This window comes from Petromyzon marinus, chromosome 16 (genome assembly GCF_048934315.1).
Source record: "Petromyzon marinus isolate PM22_M1 ecotype Great Lakes invasive population chromosome 16, UKy_Petmar_22M1.pri1.0, whole genome shotgun sequence".
Taxonomy (NCBI): Eukaryota; Metazoa; Chordata; class Hyperoartia; order Petromyzontiformes; family Petromyzontidae; genus Petromyzon; species Petromyzon marinus.
In genome coordinates, this window is record NC_133682.1 from 1,291,359 (window position 1) to 1,309,655 (window position 18,297).

An 18,297-nucleotide genomic window follows, 5' to 3' on the forward strand; every position below is an offset into this window, starting at 1 on the left:
TCCTGCTGACGCTGCTGCGTGTCCCGTGTTTGAGCGATGCGTGGCATTGGCGTGGCCCCCCGGTCTCGAGGACTTGCATGGAACCACCTCCCTCCACTTGCTAAACCCCCCCCCCATCCATGCAGCCCCAGCGCACCACCTGGGCACGCGATAGCTGTGCCCCACCGTCCCGTGTGGCTCTTGCCTACGAACGACAAGACCAGAGTTTGCGCCCAGTCTAGGTCGGATTGTTCGTGAACCTTCTAGGCCACAACCCCTAAACCGCATCCACTGCACAAGCCCTGGCAGCAGCATTAGCAGATACGGGTTATACTCGCTGATGATGGTGATGAGGATGCATAAATAAAAAAATGTAAACTCTCCGGGCAGTGTGCGACGACTATGATCACCCCGAACAGAGACCATGGAACGTCTAATGACTCAACGCCCCATCCACAAATATGAAAGAGGCATCATCGTCGTCGCCAGAGCGATGCGCACCACTCCGCTACATTCTGACGCAGTAAATCTGACTCAGCCACCCCAATATAAGGTTACAGTCGTTGCGCTCCATCGGCATGAGCTGTCCGCAAGTTAAGCAAGCGTTGAGCCTGGCTAGTGCTTGTTGGATGGAAGGGCACCCCCGGGAGAGCGAGGGGGCTGCGGGGGGAGCCTCGCACGGTAGCCATGGGGTCGCAGCAACGCGGCCCATTCTTGAATCCGTCTCGTGCGGAGCTCTGAATGTTCGCCATCGTGTACACGTTTCCCTCGGTTTGTGCGATTTCGCGCCGTATATAGGGCTCACCGACTTTTGCGCAAAATACGCCATATTCGGAGGTTTTCATTCACTCCGATACGGTTATGCGGTTGGTCGTGGGACAACATTGTGTACTGTGTGCGCTACTCGGCACGCAGCTGTCCGCGCGCGCGCGGTTTCGCTTTGTGCGCTCACTTGCTTTGAAACGCCTCGACGACCACGACTGCTGCTACTCTCGCACAGAGCGAGGAAAATCTCCCCCTGGGTTATCTCCGGGCACTTCCGGTCCCCTGCCACGCAAAGCCCCCTGGGTTATCTCCGGGCACTTCCGGTCCCCTGCCACGCAAAGCCCCTGGGTTATTCTAGATTTAAAGCTTTCGTGACTGCAAGGATCCATACTCTTTGGTTCTATTCGGTAAAGTCACTCCAGCGCTGTCCTCCAGACAGTCTCGTCCCTTCACCTGATGAAGGCCGCTTGTGTTGTGGCCGAAACGTCGTGATTTTTGTTATTTTATTTTTTACCTACGTGACTTTACCCAATAGAACCAAAGAGTATGGACCCCTGGGTTATCTCCGGGCACTTCCGGTCCCCTCCCACGCAAAGCCCCTGGGTTATTCTAGATTTGAAGCTTTCGTGACTGCAAGGATCCATACTCTTTGGTTCTATTCGGTAAAGTCACGTAGGTAAAAAATAAAACAACAAAAATCACGACGTTTCGGCCACAACACAAGCGCCCTTCATCAGGTGAAGGGACCAGACTGTCTCGCACACAAGTGGCCTTCATCAGGTGAAGGGACCAGACTGTCTCGCAGTCTTCGAGACAGTCTGGTCCCTTCACCTGATGAAGGCCGCTTGTGTTGTGGCCGAAACGTCGTGATTTTTGTTTTATTTTTTACCTACGTGACTTTACCGAATAGAACCAAAGAGTATGGACCCCTGGGTTATCTCCGGGCACTTCCGGTCCCCTCCCACGCAAAGCCATCGCCATGAAAATGGAATTGGCCAAACATCCCAATGCAGGCAAAGGGCCTCGCGTAAAAACGATAATCTTGAGACGCAGCGGTTGAAAGGTCGACAGGCTGACGGACCAACGTGCTCTTTATTATTTTACGTGGTGAAAGAGGCCGTTGCATCTTTATTACAACGTGAATATGTGACCTTTATCAGTTAATAGCTTGTCTCACGAAAACGCGCGGGTTTGCTTCAAGAACAAAGCCGTCTCGCGCTCGAAACTGCGGCAAACATTTGCGTTGTCATCCCCTCCACTTGCCCTCAAGCGAGTACGCGTGCAGGACGCGGTGAATGGAAATGGCAGTGATATTTCTGCTCCGCGCAAAATCCAAACCTAGTGGCTGCAAGTCGCAGGCTCGGCAGCGGAGAGTGATTCACGTCGACCCCTACGTACAGCAAATATGGTGGGAGACGGTGTCCCATGTTATCCGCTGTGACCCCCCCCCCACCATACGTAGACAACCGTGTTAATCGGAGGTGTGGAGAAGGACAGCGTGGGGAGGATGTAATGCAGCAGTGCAGTGGATAGACCATGGCTGCCTCTGCTGCTTCTGATCATGATGATGATTGCATGAGCCGGCCGTGTTGTGAGCTCGCGTCAGGACTAGTCGTCCAGTCACTGCGGTGTGCAGATTGAGGGCTGCATCGTACAACGTTGTCATCCGATCTGTCATAACAAACACAGCCCCACTCGCAGTGCGGTTCTGAATGCCACACATATCTTGGCACAGGCGAGTGGGTCGAGATTGGGCGGAGAGATAAAGGTGGCCGGCCGATTTGGTGGGACGATGCCATATCAGAACGCTGGAGCGGCACCGGTGGGATCACGAGTTAGATGCCAGGATTAAGCCATCCCACGATTAAACCAACGTTCATGTGAACTCAACTCGGTCACCAGTGACTGCACACATTAAAAACAAACCCATCAGGTTATTATTATTATAATTTGTATGAGTTTTTTTTTGTATTTACAAAGAGTCTAAGGATTTTTTCTTGACAAGAGGTAGTTTGGTGCTATCCACTTCCATGCTCTGTGTGAGAGATCATTACAAGGTAAACCGCCTCGTGACGTGGAGCCCATACTATACTTGGGATTTCGAATTGGGAACGGGTGGGGGGATGATGACAAATCTCTCAAAATCAGATCAAGCCTCCCATAAAGCACGTGACTTCGGTGTGACCACCCGCCGCCCCCTGTGAAAACCATCGCTGCTCCTTCTCCTCCGTGCAACTCACTTCTGCTCGCTCTATCCTTCTCTCTCCTCCATCTCTTGTCTCCCCTCTCATCGCCACTCTTCATCATCCCAGACATTATCTGGGCCCGGTTGTTCCTTCTCCCCCTCCTTCGCCCCCTCCTGCACTGCCGCTCCTTCTGTCTTCCTGCTACCCTCCTATTCTCGGTCTTGGGGAACGTCCGAGCCATTTATCCCCTGTCAGCCTCTTTCTCTGTCTCCCCGTACCTTGCATCCTTGACTCTACTTCCCCCCTTCCCGTGCTGCGCGCTACGAGTACAACAATTCGTCATAGATATATATATACATCTTTCTTTTTAAAACGACGCCAATTCACGATTAGCGCCACGCTCACCTGGAAAGTCACAGTGGTGGATGCGTCTCTTTTCCAGCTCGGGGTTGTTCCTGCGGTTGTACTTGGTTATGACCTGGCCCATGGCTGCTACTGCCGCCGCCGCCGCCGCCGACGAGGAGGAGGAGGAGCCGCCCTGCTGCTGTACCCCCTTGGTGGCCACCGCCACCGAGTAGGGCGGCGGGGGTTGCGCCGACGACAGCACGGTGATGCGCAGGTCTGCCGGGTGGTGCGGCTGCTTGGGCTGCGGCAGGGCGGCCACCCCGTCGGGGCTGCCCGGCTGCGAGCTGGGCGGCGACGGGGGCAGGTAGGGCGAGGCCTGGCACCCCGGGTAGGGGTAGAGCAGCGGCTGCCAGCGCGAGCCGGGGGTCAGGTGAGAGGTCATCGCGACCCCGCCCACGGAGACGCCGCCACGTTGAGTGCCCCCGACTCCGCCGCTCCCGCCCGGGGAGAGGTCGGTGATGGTGAGGAAGCCTCCGCCCAGGGCCGACGCGTCCACGGTGGAGGTGGAGGAGGCGAAGGCGCCGTGCAGGGAGGGGTACGAGAGAAGCGGCTGCGGGGAGCATGGGGTCAGCACGAGGGGGCTCTGCGGGGCCCGTGCCGCGCACGCGGACGTGCTCACGGGCAGGAGGTTCACGTGCAGATGCCCTCCGACACCGCCACCGCTGCTGCCGCTGATGCTGCTATCGATTTTGATGCCGCTGTTGCCTCTGCTGTTGATTCCACTGCTGCTGCTGCTAGTGGTGGTGATGGTTTTGGCGACGTCCTCGCCGGGCTCCTGTTTGATGAAGGTGCCCAGGGTGTTGCTCACCACCACCGCTTGCGGAGTGCTGAACACCTGGCTGAACTGGGGCAGTCGGTGACCATTGCTGACGATGCTGCTCGCGCCGTCGCCGTCACCGCCACTGTGAGCGGACAACGGCTGCGGTGGCGGGGCCCCTGGAGGCGCCACCACCCCACCGCCGCCGCCTCCACCGCCGCCTTTCGAGGACACGGGCGACGTGGCCGGCAAGCGGTGCCCGCTGCGGTAGAGCCCCATGCGCAGGTGCCTCAGGTCCTGAGCGACGCTCACGTTGGAGGAGAACTGCTGCTGCTGCTGGTGCTGGTGGTGGTGGTGCTGGTGGTGGTGATGCTGGTGGTGGTGGTGGCCCACAGTGGGGTCGCAGGTTTGTTCCTCAAAGAATTCGTCCACCACCGAGGCGCTGTCGCGCCGGTATTTGTGGCCCGGGTTGGCGCAGTCAGCGGCGGCGGCCATGCCGGGGATGGCGGTGGTGGAGGCGGTGGCCGCGGTGGTTGCGGTGGTGGTGGTGGTGATGAAGAGGAATGCTTCCGGGGAGAGGTAGCGCTCCATCTCCGTCCTCGTCTGAGGGAGGGAGGAGGGGCGGGTATACAACATCAACGTCTGTGGTGGTGACGGTGGTGATGGTGATGGTGGGAATTGAGAGGTTGCGTGTTTATCCGGGAGAGCCACGCTGAGGCGGTCACTGTATCGCGCACTTTCAGATGCGCTTCTATGGCCGTCTGGAATGCTCTTCCTTCCGATATTTGCGAGCACCTGGAGCAACGTTCTTTGAAATCTAGATTAAAAACGTATTTATTTAGAACAGTTTTTTGTGCTTAGTTTGTTGTCCTTAGCACGGTTAGCTACGTACGATGCGAAAGAAGTTCAACATGCATACATATACGTAGGACTATCTATCAAAACGATCTTGCCACTACATTGGAGTTTTAATTAAATATATATTTCAGCCGAATAATGATGAGTGTCAATCTAGATTTGAGTAATGATGAGTGTGTCTATACGTTTTGGAGAAAAGCGGAGCATCCGGAATGAACCCACGCATTGCGCGAGGGGACAACACTCTATCCCCGTACAGATTAAACAGATGGCGATTAGTCACACTTGCTCTGCCGCCTTCCCCTGGCGAGCCAGGGGTATGACACCTCCTCGACACCCACGGGAAGGGGGTTATCACGACATTCGTGCGGTGAACCACCAACCCTCAACTCCATCCACACTCGAGAGGCACTGCGTGCGCGGAGAGAGTCTCGAACACGAAGAGAGCACGAAGAGAACGATTCTGATAGCGAGACGAGTCGAGACGGACACGGGGAGACGAGAACGCCACGGCAGACTGTGACGATCAGAGATCAAAGTCAGCGACGGGGAATGGGGCGGTTATCGGAGCGAACACAAAATAGCAAACGAGACTTAACGCCGGAAAATGTAACAAACGAGAGTACAACACGATGTGGGCCTCTGGAGCATCTACGAGACCTGGACTCAATATGCCGTGCTGACACAGTTGGTGCGTATTTATGTCATCTGGATAGTCCGTCATGGGTCTCTGTGAGTCTGTGGGTCTCTGTGTGAGGCTTTGATGGGTCTCATAGGTGGAGAGGATGGGATTGGAAAGGTAGGAGAGTGCGTGGAGGGGAGTAGAGTGAGATGAGAGGGGAGAGGTAGGAGAGTGCGTGGAGGGGAGTAGAGTGAGATGAGAGGGGAGAGGTAGGAGAGTGCGTGGAGGGGAGTAGGGTGAGATGAGAGGGGAGAGGTAGGAGAACGCAAGTCTGTGGAGTATCTTGAAGACAATCTAACGAGACCAAGAGAGAATCGTGACAATTCATCGTATCACCGGAGTTGCGGGGGTGGAGGTTGGGGTGACTCGTTGCACGCGCAGTAGCTACAAGAGAAGAGCCACTCGGGGTGTCGTTGGGTCGCGTGTTCACTTCATCTCCAGCGCGCGGGAGTGGTGGTGGGGGTGGGGGATCAGCCACGCTCGCTCCACCGCGGCTCGCACCGCCATCTATTCTTGGGCGCCCGGGTAAATTTAGCGCTGCGATTGATTTCCACATTCGCGTGGCAACTCAAGCCGAGCTCTCCGGGCGCACTGCAAACCCCGTCGTGAACGCCTCCCCCGCACCTCCCCCGCACCCCCCCCCCACAACCACCCCCTCCTTCCCTGCCCCCCCCGATCTCCGCTCCGATTTCCCACACCGCTTCCTTATGCTGGCTGCTGAACTCTGCTCGCTCCGATCGACTTTGCCTGCCAACCCGCCGCCCCCTCACGGCTGTAACCAACCAGGAGATCCATCACAGCCGGGTGTCTGTCCGGGAACGAGAGGCATTGACGTCCCGGCACACCACTTCCAGTGTACATCTCTCGCTCTGGATGCAGCTGCCAGCGGCGTGCGTCCGTCTATTCCAGTCTACCAGCCAACCCGGAAAATATGTAGTGAGAAATTACCCCCCCTCCCCATGTCCCCCCACTACCCCTGCATGGCATGTTACTATTTCGCTGCATCCTGCCTCCCCCGATTATTCGCTTCTTCGCTCTCTCCTCTCTCTCCAGTCTCCCGACTCCCCCCCCAGCGCCCTGCGCAGTCTCTCCAATCCAATCCGCGTCGCGTTTGCGGTGGGGCGACATGAGCGCCGGATTTAACACGGAGCGGTTGTGGCCGTGTTCGTCTCTTATCTCGTTCTCTCCCGTGTGTCGTTTTTGTGTCTCTCCCCTGTGTCGTCTTTATCTCTCTCTATCTCTTTATCTCTCCATCTCTTTGTCTCTCCACGTCCTTTGGCTGTCACGTTCAAAGCGCGTCTCTCTCTCGGTGTATTATTTACGGTTCCTCGTCTGTGTGTCTGTGTGTCTGTGTGTCTGTGTGTCTGTGTGTGTGTGTCTGTGTGTGTGTCTGTGTGTCTGTGTGTGTCTGTGTGTCTGTGTCCGCCTCTGTATGTTTCTGTCAATCTGCCTATGTTGCCGTCCGCCTTCTTTGTAACCCGTCAAAATTTCGTAATGTTTCTCTACGCGTGTATGTTGAACTTTTGTCGCACCGTACGTAGCCAACCGTGCTAATCGGAGGTGCGGGGGAAGGACAGTTTCTTTGTGTCCGTCTCTGTATGCGTGCCTCCGTTTCTCTGTGTGTGTTTATCTACCCACCTCTATCTGTCTCTTTCTCACTCCCTCCCCGCGAGTCTCTCTCGACGCTGCCCGTGTCTCTGCTAGCCTCGTGTACGCCGTCAGCCACCGCCCCAGCTTAAAGACTTCGCGTCATGGGCGGTCTGCCCCCCCCTCGCCCCCCCCCCCCCCCCCCAGCGAACTTCTCCTCTCGGCCAGAGCCCAGAAGAGGCGACCGCCCTTGAACTCGAACGATGCTATATTTTGTTTAAGCACTGAACCTTTGTCGTCTTGGGAATTCGGGAAACCACGGCGAGACCGCTGGGGTGGGAGGTGAGACCTGGGACGGTGGTGGTGGTGGTGGGGGGGGCGTGGGCTTTAACCGAGAATCCGAGGCGCCAGTCTCTCGGTGTGAGATGAGGAATTGGTTCACGCACCCACGAAGCGCCCCGCGCGGGCCCCCCGACTTTTGAGGATCGGGCCACCGTTTTGTTTGGGCGACGGGACAAAGCGGGGGGGGGGGGGCGAGTTTGAACAAAACAACAACAACATTTAACAATCACTAAAAAAAAACACGGCGGGTCGATCCACGTGTTTTTTTTACCCATACTTCACCACCCCAATAGCAGCGAACAATTGACGATCCCCCCCCACCTCCCTCGCCCGGTAATCGAACCCTGGCGGCCGGGTTCGCCAGCGCCGCCGCGCGTCAAGTGGGCCGTAGGCGCTCCCTGCATTCCACACAACGTTCTGACTGGGAGCAGTGGGGACTTCGCTTGTTTCCACATTCCCACGGCCAGGACCAGGCCATCCATCGGGGTGCCACGCGTTGAGGTCGTTGATGAGGGCACATCTGATGGACGCCTCCACGTGGCCTCTGCGCGCGACGCTAATTTCTCGTCTCTCTAATTAATTCGCTTTTACTTTCGAGGGAAATTAACACGAACAGATTCTAAAAAATATACGCCCCATCCCCCCCCCACGCTCCAACTCCGACTTGGCACTGTTCCCGTGAACAATTGTATTTATTTATATATTTATATTGCTTACTTTCATACAAAAAACAAGTGAAAGACAAAGAGTAAAAATAGAACACAGGTTAAAAAAGGGTGTGCAGGTGAGGGTGGAACCCCATGGGGGCTTTTATACAAGCCACACCACAAAAAATAACAATGTATATACAAAACTGATTGATCAATCAATTAAAAAAGCATACGAATTACCATTAAACATGTTAAACTCAGTGTTCAAAAAAATCAAGTTCCTTCCACGCTCACTACCAGATCGATATCATCATCAGCAGCAGCAGCTACACCGGTCATGATCTATTCACTGCTGGATGAAAGTCCCCCCGAATGATGGCATGAGCAATATGTTGAGGAGCTGAATGTCAATATGGGTTTCTGCTGGCCACGCCGAGAATGCTTCAGCAGAGAGAGAGGGAGGGAGAGTTCGCGTCGTTTGGCTGTTCCTCCTCCTCCTCCGTTGAATGAGCGCGGACTACAGTGGTTAACTTCTACCCAGGTCTGCCTTGATCAACAACAACAACAAGGGCTCTGTATTCGCTTAATAAAGGACGCAGCGCTGGTAATTCCCACTACTATAATGGTTCGACTCTTATTTGGCAAGTCAGCTCGCGTGCATGGTTGATTGTTACATCGCAGGATTTGTCAAGGCATTTGCGACGACCTGGGGAGATCTTCTTTCCAGCGGTGGATGGATCATGGCTGATGATAAAGATGATGATGATAATGATGATGCGACAACGGGGATTTCTAGGGGGCTCCACACTGCGGCCGCTAGCTCAGCACCGCCGTTCCCGGGCTGTGTGGGCGGCGCTCCGGGCCGGTTCCGCGGGCCGGCTCTCCGTGGCTCTTGCGGCTCACCGCTCCGCGGAGTCGCGGCTGCATTAAACCTCGGGGTCTGAACTGCGCCCGCAGAGTGGAATCCAACCCCAATCCTCAGGCTCACCAGACGGGACCTCGAGCTTAGCTCCAATACCTAACGCCCTCTCTCCGCCAGGGGCGATTTTAGAGGTTTGTGGAAGGCGAGGGGGGGGGGGGCACGCACTCTGCCCCCCCCCCCCCCACTTTCACGAACCCCCTCCCAATGTACAAGCATCTCCTCGGCGTAGCTGCCAGAGTTGAAGAAGATATCCTCACGCCCAAGCAGAGTCGTCGAAGCCACCGGTGGCACGTCGCCATCGCTTCCTTCCTTCTGCCAGATTCCACAGCGGCGACACCTGGGACCCCTCAGGAGTCTGTCCGCTGCTCCGGCCACATCACGGTCGTGCCGCTCTTACGCTGAGCATGCTGGGTACGGGGACCCCCAGAGGGAGATGTTGCCCCCCACCTCCTCGTGTTCACCGTGTTCGAGATTCAGCACTGTGATTTTAGCTCATGCCCCCCCCCTTTCCTTCTCGGCAATCGCCCCCCCCCCCCCACACGCGGCCCACGGCGCGGCACTTGGCGCAGCTTTAGAGGTAACCCGAAGCGCCGAGCGGAGGCGCGCAGAGGCGTGGGGTTAAAGCCTCGGCGACATTAATAGCGGAGATCGGGTGGCGTGCTCCGTGCGCTGAGCCAGCGCCCACTGCGGGCCCGGTGCACGGGTGAGTGAGTGAGTGAGAGGGTGTGTAGGTGGGTGAGTGAGTGGGTGGGTGAGTGTGTGGGTGGGTGAGTGAGTGGGTGGGTGAGTGTGTAGGTGGGTGAGTGTGTGGGTGGGTGAGTGTGTGGGTGGGTGAGTGTGTAGGTGGGTGAGTGTGTAGGTGGGTGAGTGTGTGGGTGGGTGAGTGTGTAGGTGGGTGAGTGTGTAGGTGGGTGAGTGTGTAGGTGGGTGAGTGTGTGGGTGGGTGAGTGTGTAGGTGGGTGAGTCTGTGGGTGGGTGAGTGTGTGCGTGAGTGAGTGAGAGGGTGTGTAGGTGAGTGAGTGTGTGGGTGGGTGAGTGTGTGGGTGGGTGAGTGTGTAGGTGAGTGAGTGTGTGAGTGAGTGAGTGTGTGGGTGAGTGAGTGAGAGGGTATGTAGTTGGGTGAGTGTGTGGGTGGGTGAGTGTGTGAGAGGGTGTGTAGGTGGGTGAGTGTGTGGGTGGGTGAGTGTGTGGGTGAGTGAGTGAGTGAGAGGGTGTGTAGGTGGGTGAGTGTGTAGGTGGGTGAGTGTGTGGGTGGGTGAGTGTGTGAGAGGGTGTGTAGGTGGGTGAGTGTGTGGGTGGGTGAGTGTGTGGGTGAGTGAGTGAGAGGGTGTGTGGGTGGGTGAGTGAGTGTGTAGGTGGGTGGGTGAGTGAGTGAGTGAGAGGGTGTGTGGGTGGGTGAGCGGGTGGGTATGTGGGTGGGTGAGTATGTAGGTGGGTGAGTGTGTGGGTGAGTGTGTGAGTGAGAGGGTGTGTGAGTGGGTGAGTGTGTGGGTGGGTGAATGGGTGGGTGGATGAGTGAGTGAGTGGGTGGGTGAGTGGGTGAGTGAGCGAGTAGGTGAGTGAGTGATGGAGCGAGTGGGTGAGTGAGTGAGTGAGCGAGTGGGTGAGCGAGTTAGTTATGGGGCGAGTGGGTGAGTGAGTGATGGAGCGAGTGGGTGAGTGAATGATGGAGCGATTGGGTGAGTGAGCGAGTGGGTGAGTGAGTGAGTGAGCGAGTGGGTGAGTGATTGAGCGAGTGGGTGAGTGAGTGATGGAGCGAATGGGTGAGTGACTGAGTGAGTGAACGAGTGGGTGAGTGAGTGATGGAGCGAGTGGGTGAGTGACTGAGTGAGTGAGCGAGTGGGTGAGTGAGTGATGGAGCGAGTGGGTGAGTGAGTGAGCGAGTGGTTGAGTGAGTGAGTGATGGAGCGAGGGGGGCTTATCCCCGTGGCCGTGAGGTCGCACGCGTGGCGCACGGACACGAGGCTCGTGCTCTGCCAGCCTCGTGCTAACAGCTCTCATGCTACACATTCTGGATGACCCTGTGAAAGACAGCAGCCCGCGCATCTTGGCTCACCGGGGCGCGGGAGGGGGGTCGGGCGGGAGAGGGGGGGGGGCATGAGTTGTCTGTCTCACGGATGAAAAAACCTCTGCGTTCTTTCCCTCGCCCCCCCCCCCGGCTCACCACCTTCTCGCACTGCGCCCCCCCCCCCCTCCTGTTCGCGTGTCTCTCTCTGGCCCCGCGTCTGCGTGCGGGAATGCGCGTGCGCCCTTGCGCGCCTTCCCGTTTGGCTTTTGACACCGCGGACAGCCGGACACGAGCACCCCCGCCCCCCGGTTAGCCCCCCCCCCCCTTCCCCACACCGTACACCCTCTCCGGTTCTCAGACGCATGTCCCCACGCAAACTCGGCGTGCCGGGAAACGCGCGGGGTGATGGAGGAGAGCGCCAGGGGAGGGTGATGGGGTGAGTGGGGGGGGGGTGATTGGGCAGATCGCCGCCTCCCACCCTCCCACAGCCCTGCCACCCCTGCACGGACTCCCGCGTGTGGCCCTTATTTGAAGGCCGCGTGGCTGTTTGTGTGAGTCGGTGTGTGTGTGTCAGTCGGTGTGTGTGTGAGTCGGTGTGTGTGTGTGTGAGTCGGTGTGTGTGTGTGAGTGTGTGTCGGTGTGCGTGTCGGTGTGTGTGTGTGTGAGTCGGTGTGTGTGTCGGTGTGTGTTTGTGTGTGAGTCGGTGTGTGTGAGTCGGTGTGTGTGTGTCAGTCGGTGTGTGTGTGAGTCGGTGTGTGTGTGTGTGAGTCGGTGTGTGTGTCGGTGTGTGTGTCGGTGTCGGTGTGTGTGTGAGTCGGTGTGAGTCGGTGTGTGTGTGAGTCGGTGTGTGTGTGTCAGTCGGTGTGTGTGTGAGTCGGTGTGTGTGTGTGAGAGTCGGTGTGTGAGTCGGTGTGTGTTAGTGTGTGTGTGTGAGTCGGTGTGTGTGTGTGTCGGTGTGTGTGTGTGTGTGTGTCAGTCGGTGTGTGTGTGAGTCGGTGTGTGTGTGTGAGAGTCGGTGTGTGTGTCGGTGTGTGTGTCGGTGTGTGTGTGTGTCGGTGTGTGTGTGAGTCGGTGTGTGTGTGAGTCGGTGTGTGTGTCGGTGTGTGTGTGAGTCGGTGTTTGTGTGTGTGTGTGTGAGTCGGTGTGTGTGTGAGTCGGTGTGTGTGTCGGTGTGTGTGTGTGTGAGTCGGTGTGTGTGTCGGTGTGTGTGTCGGTGTGTGTGTGTGTCGGTGTGTGTGTGTGTCGGTGTGTGTGTGAGTCGGTGTGTGTGTGTGAGTCGGTGTGCGTTTGTGTGTGTCGGTGTGTGTGTGAGTCGGTGTGTGTTTGTGTGTGTGTGAGTCGGTGTGTGTGTCGGTGTGTGTGTGAGTCGGTGTGTGTGTGTCGGTGTGTGTGTGAGTCGGTGTGTGTGTGTCGGTGTGTGTGTGAGTCGGTGTGTGTGTGTGTGAGTCGGTGTGTGTGTGAGTCGGTGTGTGTGTGAGTCGGTGTGTGTGTCGGTGTGTGTGTGTGTGAGTCGGTGTGTGTGTCGGTGTGTGTGTCGGTGTGTGTGTGTGTCGGTGTGTGTGTGTGTCGGTGTGTGTGTGAGTCGGTGTGTGTGTGTGAGTCGGTGTGCGTTTGTGTGTGTCGGTGTGTGTGTGAGTCGGTGTGTGTTTGTGTGTGTGTGAGTCGGTGTGTGTGTCGGTGTGTGTGTGAGTCGGTGTGTGTGTGTGTCGGTGTGTGTGTGAGTCGGTGTGTGTGTGTCGGTGTGTGTGTGAGTCGGTGTGTGTGTGTGAGTCGGTGTGTGTGTGAGTCGGTGTGTGTGTGAGTCGGTGTGTGTGTCGGTGTGTGTGTGAGTCGGTGTTTGTGTGTGTGTGTGAGTCGGTGTGTGTGTGAGTCGGTGTGTGTGTCGGTGTGTGTGTGTGTGAGTCGGTGTGTGTGTCGGTGTGTGTGTGTGCCGGTGTGTGTGTGTGTCGGTGTGTGTGTGAGTCGGTGTGTGTGTGTGTGAGTCGGTGTGCGTTTGTGTGTGTCGGTGTGTGTGTGAGTCGGTGTGTGTGTGTGTCGGTGTGTGTGTGAGTCGGTGTGTGAGTCGGTGTGTGTGTCGGTGTGTGTGTGAGTCGGTGTGTGTTAGTGTGTGTGTGAGTAGGTGTGTGTTTGTGTGTATGTATGTGTATGTGTGTGTAAGTCGGTGTGTGTGTATGAGTCGGTGTGTGTGTGTGTTAGTGTGTGTGTGTGTGTGTGAGTCGGTGTGTGTTAGTGTGTGTGTATGAGTTGGTGTGTGTGTGAGTCGGTGTGTGTGTGTGTGAGTCGGTATGTGTTTGTGTGTGTGTGGTGTTTGTGTGTGTGTGGTGTTAGTGTGTGTGTGTTAGTCGGTGTATGTGTGGTGTGTGTGTGGTGTTAGTGTGTGTGTGTATGTGTTTGTGTGTGTGTGTGTTAGTGTGTGTGTGTTAGTGTGTGTGTGTGTATGTGTGTGTGGTGTGTTAGTGTGTGTGTGTGTGTGTTAGTGTGTTTGTGTGGTGATCGGCACTGTTGCGGTTAGCTCGCTGCGTTAACAACCCCGGCGGCCTAAGTGAGATTCCCTGGTGTGTGTGAAAAACATCAGCACTGGGGAGACAAAGGCGGACGTGTGTAGTGCTCGCCACCCACCCACCCCCTCGTGTGCCATTCCGGCCGTCATAGGTACTCGAAAACAGCACTCGCCCAGAACAGTTTGTATCGGCTACACGGGGGACCTTCGTCTTGTTAGTGTTGTGTGAGCGTGTGCGTTTCATCTCAGTCAGTCAACCCATGGCAACTGGGTCCGTCCCGTGACCTCCTGACAGCGTGCCTCCGACAACGCTGGCTAGGAGGACTTCCCCCAACAGTATGTGTAGGCTACACGGGGGATCTTTGTCTTTAAGTGTGTGCGTGTGTAAGTCGAATCTGAGACTATACGTGTGCGCGCGAGCAACAGTTGCGTAAAAACCCTTCTAACCCCCCCCCCCCTCCAACTTCATTCCACTCAGATTAAAGCCACGAACCACAACAGAGCGGCACATTCCACTCAGGTGTCGCGTGCAACTCGCTAGAGCCCCGCACACCTGGACATGCACACCTGGACATGCACACCTGGGTATGCACACCTGGGTATGCACACCTGGGCATGCCCATCTGGGCATGCACATCTGGGCAATGCACACCTGGGCATGCACATCTGGGCATGCACACCTGGGCATGCACACCTGGGTATGCACACCTGGGCATGCCCATCTGGGCATGCACATCTGGGCAATGCACACCTGGGCATGCACACCTGGGCATGCACACCTGGGCATGCACACCGGGGCATGCACACCTTGGCATGCACACCTGGGCATGCACACCTGGGTATGCTTACTCACACCCGGACATACACGCATGGGTAGGAACACATGGATATGCACGCTCACACAACTACGCATACACACCTTGGGTATGCACACCTGGGCATGTCGTGGCGTGAATACCCAGGTAACCACGCTACACTTTGCACGCGCACCTGCAAAAGTACACTCACGCCGGCTAGCACACCTAATCTTTGCACACTTGAACGCACATAAAAGACAAAGATCCCCCGTATAGATCTTAACAGACTGACTGGGCAAGTGCTCTTAGCAAGCCGGCACGGCACACGAGGAGGTGATGTTTCACACACCGCATCAGGTAACTCATTTGCAATGCTGAGTCGACCTAGGGGAGGCCGAGGACCTGTTCAAATGATCGCTGTCACTGTGAGCGGAAATCGAACTTGGGTCGAGCGAAGCGCACTGACCACTGCGCCACCGCTCCCCACACGAACACACACACAACTCGGTGTGCACACACGCACACTCGTGCAATCACACGCGGGCGTTGCACGCGCCGGTGAGCATCCTCGACCTCGCCAAGTACATCCTCACCTGGCTGGTACACGTGATCGTAGAACGCTTGAGCCTGCACACACACCTGGGCATATACGCTTGGGATATGCACACGTGGCCACGCACACCTGGTCTATGCACACCTGAGCCATGTACACGGAGGCACGCACACCTGGTCTGTGCACACCTGGGAAATGCACACCTGGGCACAAAGACAAAGGAAAATCCGTGTAGCCTTAACAGACTGTTGGGGCAAGTGCTGTTAAGGAGCACCTATGAAGGCCAGAACGGCACACGAGGGGGTGGGTGCCAGCAACCACGCCCGGCCGCCTTTATCTCCCCTGTGATGATGTTTACGCACCGCACCAGGTACGTATTTGAGGCTGAGTCCTAAAGCAGTCCCAGGACCAGTTCAGATAACCGTCGCGGGAATCGAACTCGGGTCGCCGTGTTCGTAGCGCAGCGCGCTAACCGCTACACTCCCGCTCCCCACGCACACCTGGGCACGCACAGCTGAGCGCGCACAACCCTGGGCTGAGCACACCTGGTCACGCACACCACCGTGAGAGACACAAGGTGAGTTCGCTCCCTGATACCCCGTGAGCTGAACAAGCGAGAGAGAGAGAGAGAGCGATGCCGCGCACGCACGCCCCTGAGCAGTACCGCGACTCACGTTGGGCACTCGGCGCTATTTTTAGAAGTCGCCCCCCCACTCGGAGCGCTACCGAGCGTTGACTCAGAACGTGGAATGCGATGGAGACGTCGCTCGACGCCGCGACTGGCGACGACTTCTCGGCCGCAGCGAGGAGACGCAGCGAGGAGTCGTCTCCCGGGGTGGCCGGGAACTCACGGAGGTCGAAAGTGGTACCGATTCATCGGGGTCGGACTGAACAGGGCCCTCACTTGTTGGTAGTTGATCATATCGTGTACGCAACAACATGAATAAGCCCACAAAATACGACTCATCCTTACAATATCCGTCTCCTTACACCATTTAAATATATGTATACTTCATGGGACCTCCTTTGCCAGTGCCAAAATATGAGACGCGGTTTTTTTCCATTTATTTTTGCTTGTCTTTGAGCTGTACGCCTTTTGGTGCCCTCTGGTCTAACACCGTGTGAGACGAGGCTCAAAAGAAAGCTGTCTCTGGTGTGGACCAATCAGTTTCAAGGACAATGCATCATACTATCAGTGTATGTTTTTTGTTTGCATTCTGACCTCAAGTGTTGTGGTTAATGCAGACATGATTCCTTGTAAAAGGTTTCAGTTTGGTGTTTTAACATCTTAACACCTGTTTTGTTGCCAGAATAAAATGGTAAACCCTATTCTCATATATAAACTTATTTTTACACATTGCATCAGCCAGCCACACGGTTTTATTTTCGGGAGTGCAACACTTTCTGCAGCAGTGGTTTCAACACGAGCTTAAACCCCTTGACCGGTTTCGACATTTCAGTGGCTCATCAGCAGAGCCAGAGGCCTGCTTCAACCCAATGCTGGTGAATTGCCAGATGTTTGTAGGCATCAAGAACCTTCCCTCCCTGATCGATATGGACCGACGCAGAACTCTGAAGTACACAACATGAACTCAACCACGCGAATGATGGAAGGTGGAGGCGTATGCGCGTGTGTTTGCGGAGAGTGGTTGCGCAATGGTTAGCGCACTGCGCTACGAACCTCACCCGAGTCTGACTCACCGCTCACGACCGATAACGGTGGCGAATATTTGAATCGGTCCTGTGCCTCCCCTAGGTCGAATCAGCCTCAAATGAGACAAAGGCGGTCGGGCGTGGTTCTGGCCCGACCATCTCCCACCCTCTCGTGCGACGTGCGCGCGTGTGCATAAGTACTCGTGAACAGCACTTGACTCAACGGTCTGCGAGGCTACACGTTGCATCTCTATCCTTGCGTGCATGTGTAATGTGTGACCAAGCACGATGTCCGTGGGATGAACGAGTTGGTGGGCGAGTTGGTGAGTGGGCGAGAGGGTGAGTGAGTGGACGAGTGAGCGAGTTGATTGGACGATTGAGCGAGCGTTTTGGGCAAATACGCGAGTGGTGAACGGGTGAGTACGTGAGTGATTGAACGAGCGAGTGTTGGAGTGCGTGCATGAGCCAGTGAGTTCGTAGCAAGCGAATGTGGCACACGGAGACAACTCCACGTTCCAGTGCCCGCGTCGCGTACGCTGCTCACCTGCGCGAGGTCTCCGCCCTCGCTCGCGTGGAGCATCATCTTGGCAGTGGGGCTCTTCAGTTCCTCGAAGACGGGCGCGTCATCGGGACACCCACCGGGCAGTCCCGCCAGGCCGGCCAGGTCATCTGGCAGGACCTTGACGGGCTGCAGTTGCGCCAAGATCGGTTCGGGTCCCGTCAGAACCATCCCGGACCCGTCCATGGATCCCCTCTCCTCCTCCACCCGTGCGCCCTGTGTGACGCGCGCTCTCCCCTTCTCTCCTTCTCTCTCGTAACTTCAAGATCTGACGTTGACAATGCTTCACCAGCATGTGGTTGAAGTGTATTGCGGTCAGAGCGCTGATACAAAAGTGTGTTCAAGTTATGCACACGCAATTATTACGCATACACACAAACACACGCGAGTGCATATGCATACACAGGGCACACGTGTACTCAACTACACGTGTGTACACACACACACGTGTACTCAACTACACGTGTGTACACACACACACGTGTACTCAACTACACGTGTGTACACACACACACGTGTACTCAACTACACGTGTGAACACACACACGTGTACTCAACTACACGTGTGAACACACACACACGTGTACTCAACTACACGTGTGAACATACACACACGTGTACTCAACTACACGTGTGTACACACACACACGTGTACTCGCACCGACTGCTCGCTTTGCACGCTCACACTCACACGTGCGCGCATCGGTGATGTGAGTTCCTCTGCTTGCCTCCTCTGCCCCCCGCCCCCCACACACCGCCCCCTACCCCGCAGTCGGAGAAACTTTCCTCCAATGAGCTGCGGCCGGAAGCGGTGATGCACCCTGTGGGGGTGAGTGGCGGTGGGTGGGGGGTAGGGGGTGGAATTCACCTGCACCGATCGAGCGCGCTGCAGACTTACCTGTGCGCGTGTTGTTTTTTTTGCAAAGTGGAGAGCGGTGGCGCAGTGGTTAACGCACTGCGCTACGAACCCGGCGACCCGAGTTTGATTCCCGCTCAGGACCCAATATAAGTGGTAACTATCTGCACCAGTCCTGGGCTTCCCCACGGTCGGCTCTGCCGTATAAACTGAGCAACTGGTGCGGTGTGTGGAACAT

General features: G+C 56.5%; 1 protein-coding gene across 1 annotated transcript in view; it reads right to left on the reverse strand.

Moving 5' to 3' along the window:
• Positions 1-17,913, reverse strand: part of LOC116943029 (Krueppel-like factor 5) — a 53,148-nt gene extending 35,235 nt beyond the window's left edge. The window contains exons 1-2 of the mRNA XM_032955637.2: positions 17,189-17,913; positions 3,336-4,695 (exon numbers count right to left, since the gene is read on the reverse strand). Of these exons, the coding sequence (XP_032811528.2) occupies positions 3,336-4,695; positions 17,189-17,389 (1,561 nt within the window). The 5' untranslated portion in view covers positions 17,390-17,913. The remainder of the gene's footprint in view (positions 1-3,335; positions 4,696-17,188) is intronic.
• Between the last annotated feature and the right edge of the window lie 384 nt (positions 17,914-18,297).